Source organism: Dromiciops gliroides, chromosome 5, assembly GCF_019393635.1.
Source record: "Dromiciops gliroides isolate mDroGli1 chromosome 5, mDroGli1.pri, whole genome shotgun sequence".
NCBI classification, from domain to species: domain Eukaryota; kingdom Metazoa; phylum Chordata; class Mammalia; order Microbiotheria; family Microbiotheriidae; genus Dromiciops; species Dromiciops gliroides.
In genome coordinates, this window is record NC_057865.1 from 69,202,998 (window position 1) to 69,219,206 (window position 16,209).

The 16,209-nt window shown below is 37.8% G+C and overlaps 1 protein-coding gene across 4 annotated transcripts in view; it reads left to right on the forward strand.

Moving 5' to 3' along the window:
* ZEB1 (zinc finger E-box binding homeobox 1) overlaps positions 1 to 16,209 on the forward strand; it is a 199,337-nt gene that overhangs the window by 141,502 nt on the left and 41,626 nt on the right. For all 4 annotated transcript variants that reach the window (XM_043966477.1, XM_043966480.1, XM_043966478.1 and 1 more), the window contains exon 2: positions 10,219 to 10,419. In XM_043966477.1, the coding sequence (XP_043822412.1) occupies positions 10,219 to 10,419 (201 nt within the window). The remainder of the gene's footprint in view (positions 1 to 10,218; positions 10,420 to 16,209) is intronic.

Consider the following 16,209-nt stretch of genomic DNA (forward strand, 5'->3'; position numbering starts at 1 on the left):
AATCACTAATACTGAAAAGAATATGCCATGTGAATGTACTTTAACGTATGTATAGAATACATTGAATACAGTGATGATGCGTTTTGATTTTACCACAACTGTTTTGAGAAAAACAATACCCGTTATTTTGAATTATGGTGAGATTCTGATTGTTTAAACTTTTGATTTCCTGAGGATGTTGTATTTGTGGTAAATTTTGTTATCTAGTCTCCAAGGTGTCATTATCATTCTAGATGTAATTATAGTTTGAGTAGCTTATAATTCTAATATTCTAAGATTCTGTAAAGTAAGAATATGGTCAGTGGGGTGTTGTTTTTCTATCAAAATTAAAGATAACTTATTATTTTCTATGAGATTCTAATGATGAGAACACACTAACTTTTTTTAATATCACATACTTTTTCCCTGGTATTTCCCATGGTATTTTATTACTTTAATTAAATCTAAGAGCTGATAATGAACTGTGACAGTTAAGTTGAGAACGTGTCACTGCTTAGCTAAGAAGCAGATACTGTATTTCTTCAGCCAAAGGTTGGAACTGGAATATACAGATGTGGTAGTGGGCAGTCTGGCCTCTAGATTTGAGTGTCTGTTATACCTTTGGTCATCTCTTGTTTTTATTCTGCTCTCTATGAGTAGAAATAGTGACATTTTATACATGCAGTCTTGCCTGTTTACTAAGTTACTTGCCTGTTTACTAAGTGTTGAGTTTGGGATTGTCTGTTGCAGAATTTCCTACAGAATCACAGAATTCACTGGAATGTGAATGGGGGTTCCATGAGAACACTTAAATACTGGCAATATTTTTTTCACTAAAATATTGGGTTACCCATGGTCCAGTACCTCCAAGCTCTGAGCTTACATGGACCAGGTTCAGTCTTGGAAGCAGCCCCCAAATTTTATCTGTATAGTTCATTTCCTCTCCACCCAGGGTTACCTCGTGAGACTTCAAGTATAGTTTGTTCCTTGTACAAGACACTCCCATCTCCCCACTGTATGCCTTTGTACTGGCTGGCTCCACCACCCCCGCCCCGCACCATCTGGAATGTAGGTTTCCCCAAATGTGAATAAAAGAGCCCTAGCTCCCATATAAGCACAGAAAGTAACCGTTCAGATTGGGTGTGGGGAAGTCTTTATTTCATTCCATAGGCAGAATTCAAAAACCTCAAAGGACTTCAGTAGGCTGGAATCACTTGATACAGTTTTTCTCTTCTTTCATGAGTCCCACCTTCCCTCCAAGGACCTGCCCATACAGGCCTCCAGACTCATGGTGCCAGTATAGTTTGGATGCCCCTCAGAAGGGAAATGAACTGTGAGAGTCACCTCTTTTACCCATCTGGTACTGGCCCTTGCTAGCCTTTCTTAGATGGCATGGGTAGGAGCATGTACAACAGCAATGGCTTTTTCAGGATCCCTAAGAAGCCACAACGATAAGCCCATATGAAGGCACAGCCTTTTTCTGCCCATGGCACAATACACTCTCATATCTAGATTGCTCCAGCCCATGTTCAACTTTTCAGAATCTTCCAAAGGACCGATTTTTACCCTGAAGATTTACTTCCCACTACAAAGAAGAAGATCCCAGAGTATGGAGGTAGAGCCCAAACTAGACAGATCAACTCCAGAAATGACCTGAATCCCTTCAACAAAGTACCAGTCAGCATATCCATAACCCTCCATTAGACAGATGCAATCAAAATTCCAAAGTCTTATTACTTCTCCTTGACGCCATCAAAATTCATCATGTTCTCTTGATCAAATTTATACAATTAAATACTGAAATTGGATACCTACCAAAAGTATATATCATATGAGGTAATTTATTATCAAGAAATCAGTGCTGCACACCTGCATATTTCCAAGACTTGTTTGGTTTGTTTGTCTGTTGAGAGACAGAATGAAATAAAACCTCTAGAATTCATAAGAATTTATGTTGGAGAGGGCAGCTAGGTTGCGCAGTGGATAAAGCACTGCCCCTGGAGTCAGGAGGACCTGAGTTCAAATGTGCCCTCAGACACTTACTAGTTGTGTGACCCTGGGCAAGTAACTTGACCCTCATTGCCCCGCCCCTGCCCCCCCAAAAAAGGAATTTAGGTTGGATCCCAATTTGGAGACAGGTCATCCAAAAAAGTTTTTGCCAAAGAATCATCCCCAAGCTGCCACAAAAATAGCTAAGAAGATCAATAGACCCAAATAGACCCAATTATTTAGGAGCATTTGAGGTTATAACCTGATCCACTGAAATGGGTTGTCTTGCTGTCTAGAAGGAAACCTGCCTTTAGAACACCAAGGTGTGGAAACAAGAAATGAGAAAGAAAATCATGAAAAGAATAATAACAGAATTAGAAGTCATGATCAGCAGACACTTAACATTAGAGAAGAAGAGAACCAGTGGTAACAAGAAAAGAAAGATCACTGGGGAAAGCAGATACCTCTATGGTGCATGCAGAAGCCTGAACCAACCCAGCTCTGTGATGAGAAAGAGGGAAGCAGCTGCCAAGGACAGGAGCCCACTATCCTGGCCAAGTGATGAAGGAAAACTACAGAAGGGGGGCTAGGAATGATGGGCAAAGAATTATGAGAAAGAGCTTGGCTTGGGTGGACTCCAGGCTACTGGGGAACCTGGGCAAATATACTCCTTGGAAGAAGTGCAGTAAAGGGAAAGGAAAAAAATGGTCTTGTCTCTTGTCAGACTTTGCTGACCTTTTGAAGGAGCAACCACTGCCAGCCTGAATTCACAGCTACTCACAAGTTTTGAGTTGGCCATTACTCCCTCCCTTGCCCTTCACAATTTACTAACCCAGCTACTACTCTATCCCACTTCCTATCTGCTTCTGCCTTCTGGGTCAACCCTCTAGCCTTTCTACCCTAGCCCATCTCTTCTCTGTTAATCAAATTCTTTTTCAAAGGTCTGTTTTACTTTATCACATCTATTATCCCAACCACTGAATAACAAATGTGGCAATTCCAAGTATACTGAAGAAGGAAATAGCAGGGAAAGCCCTGAGTTTGATTTGGTGTATGCTGAAGCAGTATTTCACCCAAAAAGAGTCAATTGTCAGAAGGGGTAAATACAGCTTCCAAAGATGATATCCTTGTAGTTTCATTGTTTCTCATGTTGACCTAAGGATAGATCAGTTTTAAAACTTGAGAGTTTCTTTCCACCTGTTTAGTTAGAGCAAGGGAGAGAATGGCCAAAAAGTCTTTCATGCTACTCTTAGGACAGGTTTTACTGCTTTTTTAGTCAGGTCAACCCTGAGGGAGCACATTAAAGTGTGAGATCCCTTATGTAAAGGCCATCACTGCATCATTGCCCTTGTATTCGAAATTGACATTGTCACTTTGTGGTTCCACCTTTTGTTTGGCTCAAAAACCAGTGTGACCTGGAATCCTTTTTACACTGATCCTATATGTAGCCTCTTGTCAGATGCCAGCATTAGAAAGCTATAAATAGGGCAGCTTACAGACGAAGTGTGGAGGACCTAGGAGAGCTTTTTCAAGTAAGGTTGTCTAGAAAAGAGCTTTATAAAAACATATCCCTTCACAAATTGAATAGACAACATTTTGGGCAGCTTTTCTTCACCCTCATCCACCCCTCTACCCCCAAAAAAATATTTTTCTATTTTTTCTAAGTCTGGCCAAAAAAGGTTTAACCTTTGAGATTTCAATGAATCAACAAGTATTTCTTTCCTATTATTTGTCTAATGCCATGTTAGACATTGTAGGGGAATATAGACATGTGAAGTATGACTTTTGCCCTCAAAAATCTTACACCCTAATAAAGAAATTACATTTCATTTATGAGATCTACTTGGAAAAGCAGAGTAGAAAAAGTCAAGAAGGTAAGGTTGATTATTTTTAAATCAACCACTCAGTTTCCAACCCACAAAACTCAACTCCCTTAAGTATAGTTTCCATTGATTTTTATTCTTTTTAAACATGTAGACAAATATATCTTTTTCTCATTTGTTTAAGGCTTCTTGGGACACCCTGTAAATCTCATATAGCAAATTTTATCAGATATATTTGATGCAAAGATGTTTCCCAATTGATAGTTCCCTATGTTAACATTGTTAGTTTATTATTAACATTGTTAATTCTTACAAAAACATTTTAATTAATATAATGGCATACAAAATATTAATATTTTTTATTATGATTTCTACCTTGTTTGGTTAAGAATTCCTTCCCTAGCATTAATAGTGAAAGGTATCACTTTCTACTCTCAATTTTTAAAAATTATGTCTCCTTTTATATTTGTCTTTTAGCTATTCAGAACTTATCATAACATGATAAGTTAATAAGCAATATATACCATGGTATATAATTTTAGTTTCAAGTACAATGTGGGTGGAGTATTAGTAAAATAATATAATAATGAGATGCTGATCTAAACCCATTTTCTGCCAAACATCTTTAGAATTTTCTCAACAGCTCTTGTCAAATAGGGAATCCTCACAATGGTTTATATTCTTGGATTAGTTCCATTGATTCTTGCTCTGGTTTTGTAAGTAGAGGAACCTTTGTATCTCAATGTATCTAAATTTAACTTCTTTCAATACATTAATAATAATATTAATTTAATTTGTATCTAAATTTAAGCAGTTTTTCCAGATCTTCCTCTATCAATCTCCTCCTAATATAGGGCTTAAAGATGCTACTATGTTTATTTTGTATAGAATATACAAAATGCCACCATGGTACAGGCTTCTGAGGCTATAGAAAATGAACAGTTTGTCACACAAAATGCAACCCAAGTTTCTTCACTGAACATTTAGATAGGTCTGTTTCCTACTATCATTAAGTTAGATTATATGTGTATGTGTGTATGTATGTATGTATGTGGGTATATACATATAAAACTTTATGGTACTTTGCAAACTTGAAAGTAATATATAAATGTTGGCTATTATTAGTAGTATTTTCCATTATTTTAAATTTGTGTCATTCTGATGTTTTCCTCACCCAGGGCCACAGTTCTAGAAATCTGTTATTTTGTATTATTTACAAAGCCATGTATGATAATAGAAGAAATTAGAGAATAATATAAAAATCAAAGTTAATTCCCTCAAGGAAAATTTTTACTCTAATCGGTGATGGGGAATAAAAACAAATACCTTAAAGTCAGTTAGTAAACATTTACTAAATGCCATTGTGTACCAGACACTCTGCTAAGCACCAGTGATACAAATACAAATAGAGATAAAGATAATTCCTGACCTCAAGGAGCTTACAGTCTAGTGGGGGAGACAACATACAAAGGAAGCTGAGAGGAGAGGGGAGGACTAGTACTCAGCAAAGGGGCATGAAGGAGAAGTCCAAAGATGTATGAATGCAGTGTAGCTGGTAGGAAATGGGGAGAAGTCTGTGCTGAGGCCCCTCCTTAAAAAGAGGCCCTGGAGCCCATGATCCTGCCTTCCAGGCATAGACTCCAATCAGAGAATTAGAGAGAGGGTTGCTGATGAAATCGAGTACCAGACAGATTCAACTTTAAAAGCAACATGCATATTTTTGCTAATTAGAATCTTATAAACTGCAGATAAGTAATTTAAGAAGAGTTAAAGACCAACATTGTGTGTTGATCAACTGGGATAGACTTGATTCTTCTCAGCAATACAATGATCCAAGATAGTTCCAAAGGACTCATGATGGAAAGTGCTCTCCAAATCCAGAAAAAAAAAGAACTGTGGAATCTAGATACAGATTGAAACATACCATTTCTTTTGTTTTTGTTGTTATTAATACATATTCCATTCACCCATATGCTTTTTAAAATTAAGATTATGCACCATTTATATGTGTATATATGTATATAAAACATGTTAACTGAAGAATATCTATAACTCTTTTTTTAAATAGTATTTCCAAAAAATAAACTTGTATAGCAAATTACATTTTATGTGTTAAAATGATGATTTGTTTAAAAAAATATGCTTTGTAAAAATAAAGGGGGGTTATAGAACCATTATAAATATCTACTACTTATAGCTTATTTTTAGCATTGTTTATTAATTTGTTACTTAAAATTTAGGCTACCTGATTTAGACTGCAGACCTCCTAAAACACAGGGATTATGCCCGAGCTTCCTCATTCCCTTAAACAATGCTGTGTTGCAGTTGAACTGATTTATTTTATTTTTTTAACCTGATTTTATTGGTGTAGGGAGCTCCCACTGAGGTACTTCTCTCCACCAATGAAAATCAGCAATTATTCAGCAACTTTAAATCTTAGATCATGGCCCTGGGGTGATGAGATTTTGCCCCACCATCACAGCAAGGATTTGTAAGCGGCAGGATTTGTTGATTCTGTGGCTGGCTTTCTATCCATTACACCACTCCTAATCTCAGCCAACTCTCACCTGTAGCTCCAAAAAGCTGTAGCATGTTCAGTTGTCCACACCCTAGTAAAACTGTCTCAGCAGATGGGTTCAACCAGGATGAGGCTAACCAACTAGCCTCAGACCTGTTAGTGAGTTTAGAGGCATGTCATTCCCAGGCACATAAGACAAGAACCAATTGTTCCAGCAGCCACGAAGGCAGCTGAAGCAGGCACTGGAGCACTCAGCCTGATAAGACCCCGCATCCTGGGCCATTCCCAGTCAGCCTGACTTTTGTCTTGCCAGTAGATTTGGATGACTCGAGGCTGATGACTTTGCACAGCTCTGCCTCACTTAAATCCAATCCACTCACAAGTCAAGTCATCACCCCGTGATGTCTTTGGTCATCTTCGAAAACGAAAAACAAACAACAACTAATAGCTAAGTACTGTAGACTACATGGTGACCTGAAGTCCATGCAAAGGTATCCCAGTAACTCAAGCTACCTACTTTTCCCCAACATGGATAGATAAAACTGCCACCTAGTAGGATTTGAGGGCTGTGAAAGCAGCCTGCTCCCGTAGTTAGATAGTGAATATTTCTGGAGGTGATTTCTAAGAGTGGGATAGAGAGGCTCTCTGCAGAATGTACCTGATAGACCCTAAACTTGCCAGTTCTATACCTTGATACTGAAATTTCTTTTTTGTTGTATCTCACAGAAAGAACACTATTATTTGCAAACCTGTAAAAGAAAAACATTCATTTGGCGAATAAGTAATTCGTTAAATTCAGTAAGGTATTTCAGCTTGGGGTTTGTCTTGAGATTGGTGTGAACTTACACAAGTCAAATAACCTTCAGAGCTCCCGTCTGTAGAACATGGACGCCACTGTCAAAGTTACTAACAAAGTTGTTGTAAGGGGCAGGTAACAAAAATTACAAAGTACTTTTTGTCTTATAAATGTTCATAAATTAAAATATTTAGCATTTCTATTCTTTGGCATCTGCAAGTGGACAGTATGATGAGTGCTTTTCTGTGATACCTGCTAGATAAATCAATTACAGATTGTCACCTAGTTCTCTGGAAGCTAAAAAAGGCAAATTCTTGGTGAACAAAATCACACTTTCCAAACAAGTCCATATTTAAATATTATGTGTGGGTGGGCACAGATAGGCATAAACATATATATACATATGCCCTATGCATATAATTATTCAACAAGCTTCCATTTTAACATTAATTTTAAAGCATATGCCAATAAAAGGATTGATGTGATTGATATAAGACTTATTAGAGCAAAATGAAAATTATGAGACTTTTTAGTTATTTTCTTATTAAGTTGATTTATGCAAAAAATTGTCTGGGAATGAGGATTCAGTGCTGTCCACTATCAGCAAGTAGATGAATCCAAGGGACAATAGGTTACTAAAATATAGCAATTTATTGTGTACCAAATTCCCATCCTTATTGGCATAGCATCTAGAGGTCCTCAGATATTTGAATGGGGGGGGGAGAAGAATGGGGGGGGCAGAGAGACAGAGACTATTCCCCCCCTCCCGTGCATTCCAGCTTTTATATTTCAATTTCTTTCCTTTTACCTTCCTCCCCTTCCTCTCCCAGTGCCTGCCTCTGTGGATGTCTGGGTGTCTCTGCAGTCTCTGCAGTCTAACATGTTATTGATCTCTTTCTGGTCTTGGACTATAAATCCCACCTCTGACACTTACTAACTATGTGGCCAGGCAAGTTAGTAAATCTCTGTTTACTTTCGTTTCCTCAACTGTAAAGTAGGCAACTACCTCAAAGAATTGTTATGAGGATCAAATAAGATATTTGAAAATGCATATTCTTAAATATGATCTGAATAATTCAGTTCTCTAAATTGTTGTTTTGTTTTGGGGTTTTGGGGGGGTTGTTTGTTTTTTGGTGAGGCAATTGGGGTTAAGTGACTTGCCCAGGGTCACACAGCTAGTAAATGTTAAGTGTCTGAGGTCAGATTTGAACTCAGGTCCTCCTGACTCCAGGACCAGTGCTCTATCCACTGTGCCACCTAGCTTCCCCTCTCTAAATTGTTTTTAACTTGGATATTTTGACAAGTCAGCAGTGACAGAAATGAGAAGTCTAAGCATCAATTTGATTATATCCTCTAGATTTACTGACTAGTTACTGGTTTGTTCACACAATTATTCAACAGTGTCACTAAAAGCTGTAAACAGAGCAATATCCTGAATGTAGAAGAATGGATGCTTATCTTTCCATTTTGCATGGAATGGTATGAATGCTTTCTCTGATATGTCCTGTTAAAGTGGGGGAATGATCATAAGAAAGACAGAGTGTGAGAGAAATCCCTCCCCCCTCACTAAGGAAAAAAAATAGTTGTTGAGTTCATTCAAGGTAGTGAGTCCAGCATCAGGGCCAATCTTATTTTAAAGCATGTAGTTATCAGATCACAATACATAAGCAGCCATTTCTTTGTGCCTTTTTGCACGCGTTGTCACCTTTCTTGCAGGTGGAAGGCATTGCTGCTGCCTGTTAATGATCAGAGATGGAATCTCTCCTCTTCCTTTTCACCCCTCTGCTCCCCTCCCTTACCCTTGTTCTTAACAAGTTAGCCATGCTTTGCCAAAAGTGGGGAGGTATGTCACTCTCCATAGTAAACATGGAGGCATTCAGGAATTCATTCTTAGAATTTGTATGTATTAGGGATGCTGGGACAACATCGCATTGTGTTATATTAAATGCTATTTATTGTGAAAAATTTAATTGTAACCTAATTGGTAACTCAGTTACTAGTGATTTCTTGAACAGGAGTCTTAGTGAAATCCTGTATCCAGTGTCTCCATGTAAAAATTCAGTACATTTAAAATCACAGAAGTTAAGCCCTTTGGAAAACTCACTTGGCTTTCATTGTTATTTTAATATAGCAGACTGACCTATAAGTTGAACTTAAGACATACCTTGATGCATTTTAGTTTTTTGTGAAGTTTGACCAAATTAGTCCACTGCTTAAAAAGTTATTTTGGAACAAACCAGGCAATATGAAATTTAACTAAGTATTTCACTTTGCACTCTGTAAACCTGGCATTAGTTCTAACTAATTGTTTAAACACCTACTGTTCTGGGACTCTTTTTAAAAAATCAAAATGCTTTATCGCCCAGCACATAGTAGGTACTTAATTAACTTTTTTTAAATTTCTAAGATGATATTTTTATTGTGGAAATTCCAAATAATATTACATATTAAGTTTTAATTTATAACTTTCAAGGTGTCAAAAACAGGTAAATAACTTAGTAGAATGGCAATAGCTGATTGGTTCGTTTATGAAATAGACCACTGAAAGATCCTTAAGTACTCTTGATATAATAAATTTGTTATTTTCATAATAGTGTCCCTTATTGAGGGTTTGGACTTCTGTTTTCTTTTTTTGTATTGTTTTGCTAAACCATACTAAGTTATAGTCTTGAAAAAAGAGGTGGTCTGGTGTAGTGAAGAAAGGGCTGGCCTTCTAGTCAGAAAGACCTGAGCTCAAGTTCTACCTCTGATCTGTCTGATCTGTGTGAACAGGGGAAGTCATTTAATTAACCTTTCAGTGCTCTAAGCAGATCTCTATAAATTACACATTGTGGTAGGTCTGCAACAGTGGAGGGAATTTTCCTGTGTGAGTTTGCTATACATTTGACATCACAGATCCAGGCCAAAAATAATTTTTAAAATACTCTTGTAAACAAATATAGTTAATAAAGACATTGTCTAAATATAATATAAAATTTAAATATTATAAAAAGTAAAATAATAGTATTATGATACTCAATTTCAGGTGTTTTATTAAAGATTTCCATTTGCTAGTATATTTAAATTATTATTTTACTGGCAGATTTTGATTATTATTTATTCTTTTGTTTCAGTTACAAATTATAATAATGTGGTAGAAACAAATTCGGATTCAGATGATGAAGACAAACTACATATTGTGGAAGAAGAAAGTGTTACTGATGCAGGGGATTGTGATGCTAGTGTGCCAGAAGATGATTTGCCAACAGACCAGACAGTGTTACCAGAAAGCCATGAACAGGAGGGAAGTGCCAGCAGTTGCTGGGAAGACGACGGTATGTTTTATTTGATGTTGATGCATAATTGTTTAAAATTGAAATTGCATGAATGAAAACTTTAAAATGGCCAGTGAAAATGTTTTAACAACTCATGAGTAGAAAAATCATCTTCTTGCCTATCATATCACTCTAAGATACTTTCAGACCGTTAATGGTAAATGCTCTTCTTCACTCTCTGAAAACTGAATAAGAATTAGAGTCATGAAGTTATAGCAGCCATTTGTCATAGTAATTACAATATGCTGTTTGTTAATAAGGAATTCAAGATCACAGACTCTTACAATTGGAAGGGACTTAAGAGGCCCTGTAGTCTGCTCCCTTCTTTTTGTGGGGCAATGAGGGTTAAGTGACTTGCCCAGGGTTACACAGCTAGTGTCAAGTGTCTGAGGTCGGAATCAAACCCAGGTCCTCCTGAATCCAGGGCTGGTGCCCTATCCACGGCACCACCTAGCTACCCCTGAGTCTGCTCCCTTCTTGACCAAGAGTCACTTCTATAGTATCCCTAATAAATGGGCATCCAGTTTTCTCTTGAGGATCTCTAGTGAAGGGAAATCCACTCTTTCCTAAGGCAGTCCACACCACTTTCAGTAGCTCTAATTGTGAGGAAACCTAAATTTATATCCCAGGATTTCATGTTAGCTAGTGTGCTATTTTGAGACTCTTTAGTCCTAAGTGTCATTTCACACAAGACACTATACAAAATACCTGTAAAGTGCACCTAGCTTATAATAATCCCATTTACTGTTGTTATCAAACTGTCCATTATACCAAAATCCAATACATAGAAATTGATCATCCAGGAAGGCATTCTTTTCATTATAAAGGAGTTGTTTCCTTTGTAAGAGAATCCATCTTGTGATTCTTTTAGATAGTAAGCTATCTTACTGCCCTTAAAATGAAATTCTCTATATAAAACTTTTTACATGAATAAATCTATTATATGTAAGATGAGGTGCACTTTTATCTAGAATCCTACATATGGTTAAATGATTGTTTTCTGCATTTTATGCATGTTGAAATTTTAATGAAATATTACACACTTGTGTCATAAGAGAAAAGGCACTAGGAATCAAGAGTTTCGGTACCTCCTTTGCCAAAAATAAATAAATAGCTTTGGGAAAACTGTTAACTTCTATGGGACTCAATTTCTTTATCAGTAGAATTAAGAGACTTGACCTAAATGACCCCCAAGGTACTGCTCTTTGTCATTAATTGGAGTAGATGAGGTATCCTTTTGTACCAGGACGTGAACAGCAACAGGTTGAGGAGGAATCTGGATCTGGAGTTTGGCCAGAAGAGAGACAAGTGTGCATGGATCTGTCCTCAGTTAAATGGTCTACCAGGCAAGGCCCCGGGCAGGTCAGGAAAGAAAACGTAAGCTGTCAGGTCAGTAGGCAGAGTGCTGGCCGTGGTGCTGAATCAGCTGAGCCCATGATTGTTTTGATAACTAAGTTCTTAGGCTGAAACCTGTCTTGATAACAGCTAAAACCAGCATCTCCTGTAAAACTCAGCAAGGGAGCCTGGATAGTTATAATATGTGGTAGCACCCACCACCATCATCTCAGCATGAAGAGGGCTTTCTTCCAGAATAGCTGCAATGAGAGCTAAGATAAGTATGCTTTTGCTAGACCTGGCTAGGGTCCAAGGAATCCTTGTGTTGCACTTCTGGTCTTTCTGTGTCTGTAAGGGGCACGGTGTTAGGAGGAAGCAGACCTAGTCATGCACTGGTAGTTAGTTTGGCTCTCAGACCAGTCTTTCCTTATATGTTCTCATTGAGTTACAATATTCTGAGTCCACCTTTATCAGTTAATAGAGGTAATTAGAAGGAGACACATAAGTCACCATGTAGCAAATAAAAGCTGACATGGAAGAGGTCAGCCAGGAAGAGGAAGGTAGGAAACAAAGGAGGAGTCCCTGGAATTTTGAAGAATAGCACATCCAAAGACCTCCAAATCACAGATCCCCAGCAGCAGAACTGCTGGTCCTCTTGAGCCAAGACCTTCTAGAGCCAGAGGTCCCTTATATGCTTCCTGCCAGAAATGGTCTTGTGTATGGGTGAACATTGAGGAATGAAAGGCAAACCCTTTTAGAGCCACAGTTGGTCAATGAAAACAATTAAACCAATAGACCCTTCATTCAGGCTGTTTTCTGTATCTTAAAAGGACAAATAAAAGTGACCATTGAGAACATCTCAAAGAACTGTAAGTTATGAAAGTCATGGGCAGAGGTTACATATTTGATACAAAGACTGCATTCCCTAAGTGCCTACTGTTTACCAGGCACTGTGCCAGGCGGTAGAGGTTCAGACCATCCCTACTTCCAAGGACATTCTGTTCTGTGGATTTTCTATTTTTGTTACTATTTGATAGAGTCACAAAGTTTAGGAATGAATGAGAATTGTCTGCTCTCTAAGGGATGATTCAGCATCCCGGCCCATGGAATGAACAGAGCAGGAAAATAGCCCATGATTTGACCAACGGACCCCACGGAGTGTCCTCAGGGCCATAGCACTATACTCAAAGAGACTCCCGAGAATCCCTACGGCTTCGAAATGGAGGCGGGATGTCTGCCAGGCCAGAGGCCTTTCTTCTGCCTGACTCAGTGCAAAAGATTCTGAGAGTAAGAAGGGCTAGAAAACCTCAGAATTAAGTCAGGCCTCCAGAGTTTGAGGCCCATAGAGGGAGACTCTAAAGAGTGCAAGACCACTCCAACTGTCTTGTCCTGAAACTTGTCCTGACTGTCACGAACATCTCCTCTGTGTGTGGCACTTTATTTCAATGAATTTGTTATCTCATTGACACACTCCCTTCCTGAGGCAGAGATCGCCACCTGTCTACTCATCCCTATAGGAGTCTTGTCCATATCCTCCCAAAATACAATATTTAGAGACCTTCTTTAAGGATTTCTAACAATTCCATAGGTACCAGTACAGAAAAGAGAGAGAGGGAATAAGCATTTATTATGTGCCTACTATGTGCTAGGCACTGTGCTAAGTACTTTACAAGTATTATATCACTTGATCCTCACAATAGCCCTGGGAGGGAGGGGCTATTATTATCCTCACTTTACAGTTGAGGAAATAGGAAACAGAGTTTAAGTGACTTGCCCAGGGTTGCACTGCTAATAAGTATCTGAGGTAGAATTTGAACTCAGGTCTTCCTGACGCTAAGCCTAGCACACCATCCACTGTGCCAACTCACTGACCTCATAGTGCAGCACTCAGGCAATATTCATCTATTACCTTTTTGTTCTCACTACATGACCAACCTATCACTTTTTCAGATCATAATTTTTCTATATAATATATTTTATGACACTTCTTGCATATGAGTAACTATTAGTAATATGCACGCCTACTTAACCTATCATGCATACCCCCATTGTCCTTTTGGTGATCTGCAGATCCTTAGAGATTGTAGAGTTGGGTGATTTACGACCATTTAGTATTACCAGAACAATCTGGTAATGTTGTTAAAAATGATTTTTGTTGTTCTAGAAAGTCATTTAAGACTTTTGAAAGTACTTTACAGATTCCCCAGTACAATGTACCCTGCTCTAATCTTCCTTTTGTGTTCTGGGCCCATATCATTATGCATCTACTATTCCTTTCCAAGATTGTATTACTAACAGACTAACTCAGTCAACTCCCTCTATAATTGCATGTCGTTGTCTGGACCTGGAGTTTTTAACCTGAATACCATGGACCCACATGGATAGATTTCAAAGGGTCTGTAAAAATGGATAGAAAAAAGTACATCTTCATTTCAATATAATTGTTTGCCATTGTATGCTTTGTGTTTTATTTTATGCATTTTAAAACAGTGTGAGTAGGGTTTCTAGGCTTCACCAGGCTGCCAGATGAATTCATAACACAAGTTAAGAAATGTGTCATACATTTGCTTTTGCTCCCATGTAGATTGTTAGGCACATCTTCTCTGGAGTTTGTTGAGGAGGGCTGTGTTCTGGGGCTTGATTCAATTCAGGCCTAATGTCTTCTGTCATAATAATCAGTAGCATCTGAAAGACCTCATCACCTTGAGTGAATCTTTACTTCAGTTGCACTTGACACCGAATGTTCACTGTGAGAATGGTGAGCCCCTCTGCCTCCTGGCTTGTCTTTCTTTTGATAATGATGATAGGACCGTTGACCAAAGCTCCCTCGGGGTAGATATCAGAGAGTCTTGGGAGAGTTTCTAAATATATGTGTAAGACCCAGCTAGTTGAAAAGGAGTTTTTAAAGGTACATTGTACCATACTAAGACAAGTGCTTTTTACAATATCGTTAGCAATAAACATAGCAGATGACAGCCCCTTTTAGTCCGTTTTGTTATTGGGAAGATGTGGTCTGCTTAAAAGCTGTTTCCCATACAAATTTCATAGAGATGAGAATTAGCTGTGTAGCTGGTGGGTTACTTGTTATTAATTGATGTCTGTTCAGCCACCCTTTTTTGGCAATGGTTCTGTTCAAGTTTTTCCCCCCAAAATCTTCTTAATATTTTAAAAGTCATTTTCCTATTCTAGTACAGCCTTCTTTGTGCACTCAAGTGGTCTGTGTCTTCTTTAGCAGCATTTCTACTTCTCCGTGGTACATTAAAGTATTCAGAATCCAATGATAAGAATGGCCTGTTACATAAATGCCAACACATCTCCATTTTTGATCTGTGATCCCTCCCTTTTCATCTGTAAAGACACTGGAGATGACCTGGCTTAGTTGGATCTCATACTCTAGGTTTGCAGATTGGATTTCTGCTTACCCCTCTTTGCTTCTTTTTGAAACAATACTGTTCATAATGTTACCATCTTCATAACATTTGAAAAGTATTGATCTCTTGTTTTTTTTAATACATTTATTTCCAGATATTCTTTTCCTATTCATTATCCGTTGAGCTTTCTGTTATGACAAAAAAATTTATAACAGTTCAGCAGAACCAGCAATATTCCTTAACTGTATGTGACCATGTATGCAGCTTTCCACACCTCTTATCTCCTACCTCTAACAAAAATACGGAGGTATTTGCTCATTTCTTTTCTAGGACTATGTGTGATCCTTATAATTATGATGCTTTCATTTCTGTTAGTTTTATTTCTTTATTTATTTATCCATTCATTTGTTTTAGGTTTACATTGCTATCATTATTATGTGTATTGCTATCATCATTACATGTTTTATTTTCCTGGTTCTGCAGACTTCATATCAGTTCATATAAACCCTTCTGTGGTTTTTTAATTTTATTTTTATTTGGTATTTTTTGTTGGTTGGTTTTTGGGGGGTATTTTGGTGAGGGTAATGAGGGTTAAGTGACTTGCCCAGGGTCATAAGTATCAAGTGTCTGAGGCTGGATTTGAACTCAGGTCCTCCTGAATCCAGGGCTGGTGCTCTATCCACTGCGCCACCTAGCTGCCCCCAACCCTTCTGTGTTTATATGAATTCCTCATAGTCATTTCTTATGACACAATAAGATTCAATTATGTTCTTCATATATTTTGCAAATAAAATTAGTTTTAAGAAATCTTTAGCCAATTACCATTTCTCTCCCCGTGGCTAGAAAAGCATTTGCTGACTGAAATGTTTCGGGGGGTTTTTTGGCTTCCTTAGTGCAGCAATAGCTTTATATCCATTCATCTTCTATGAAATCATGAGAGTCTGTGTTTAATGTCATTTCCCATATTTGTTTCAGTAGCATGTTTGAATATGTCTGAATATTGATTTTAAATGTATATAGCTTCTCAAATTTAACTTTCCTAGTTTTAATGTTTATTTTTGTTCTAATGGTCAGTGGTCTAAGT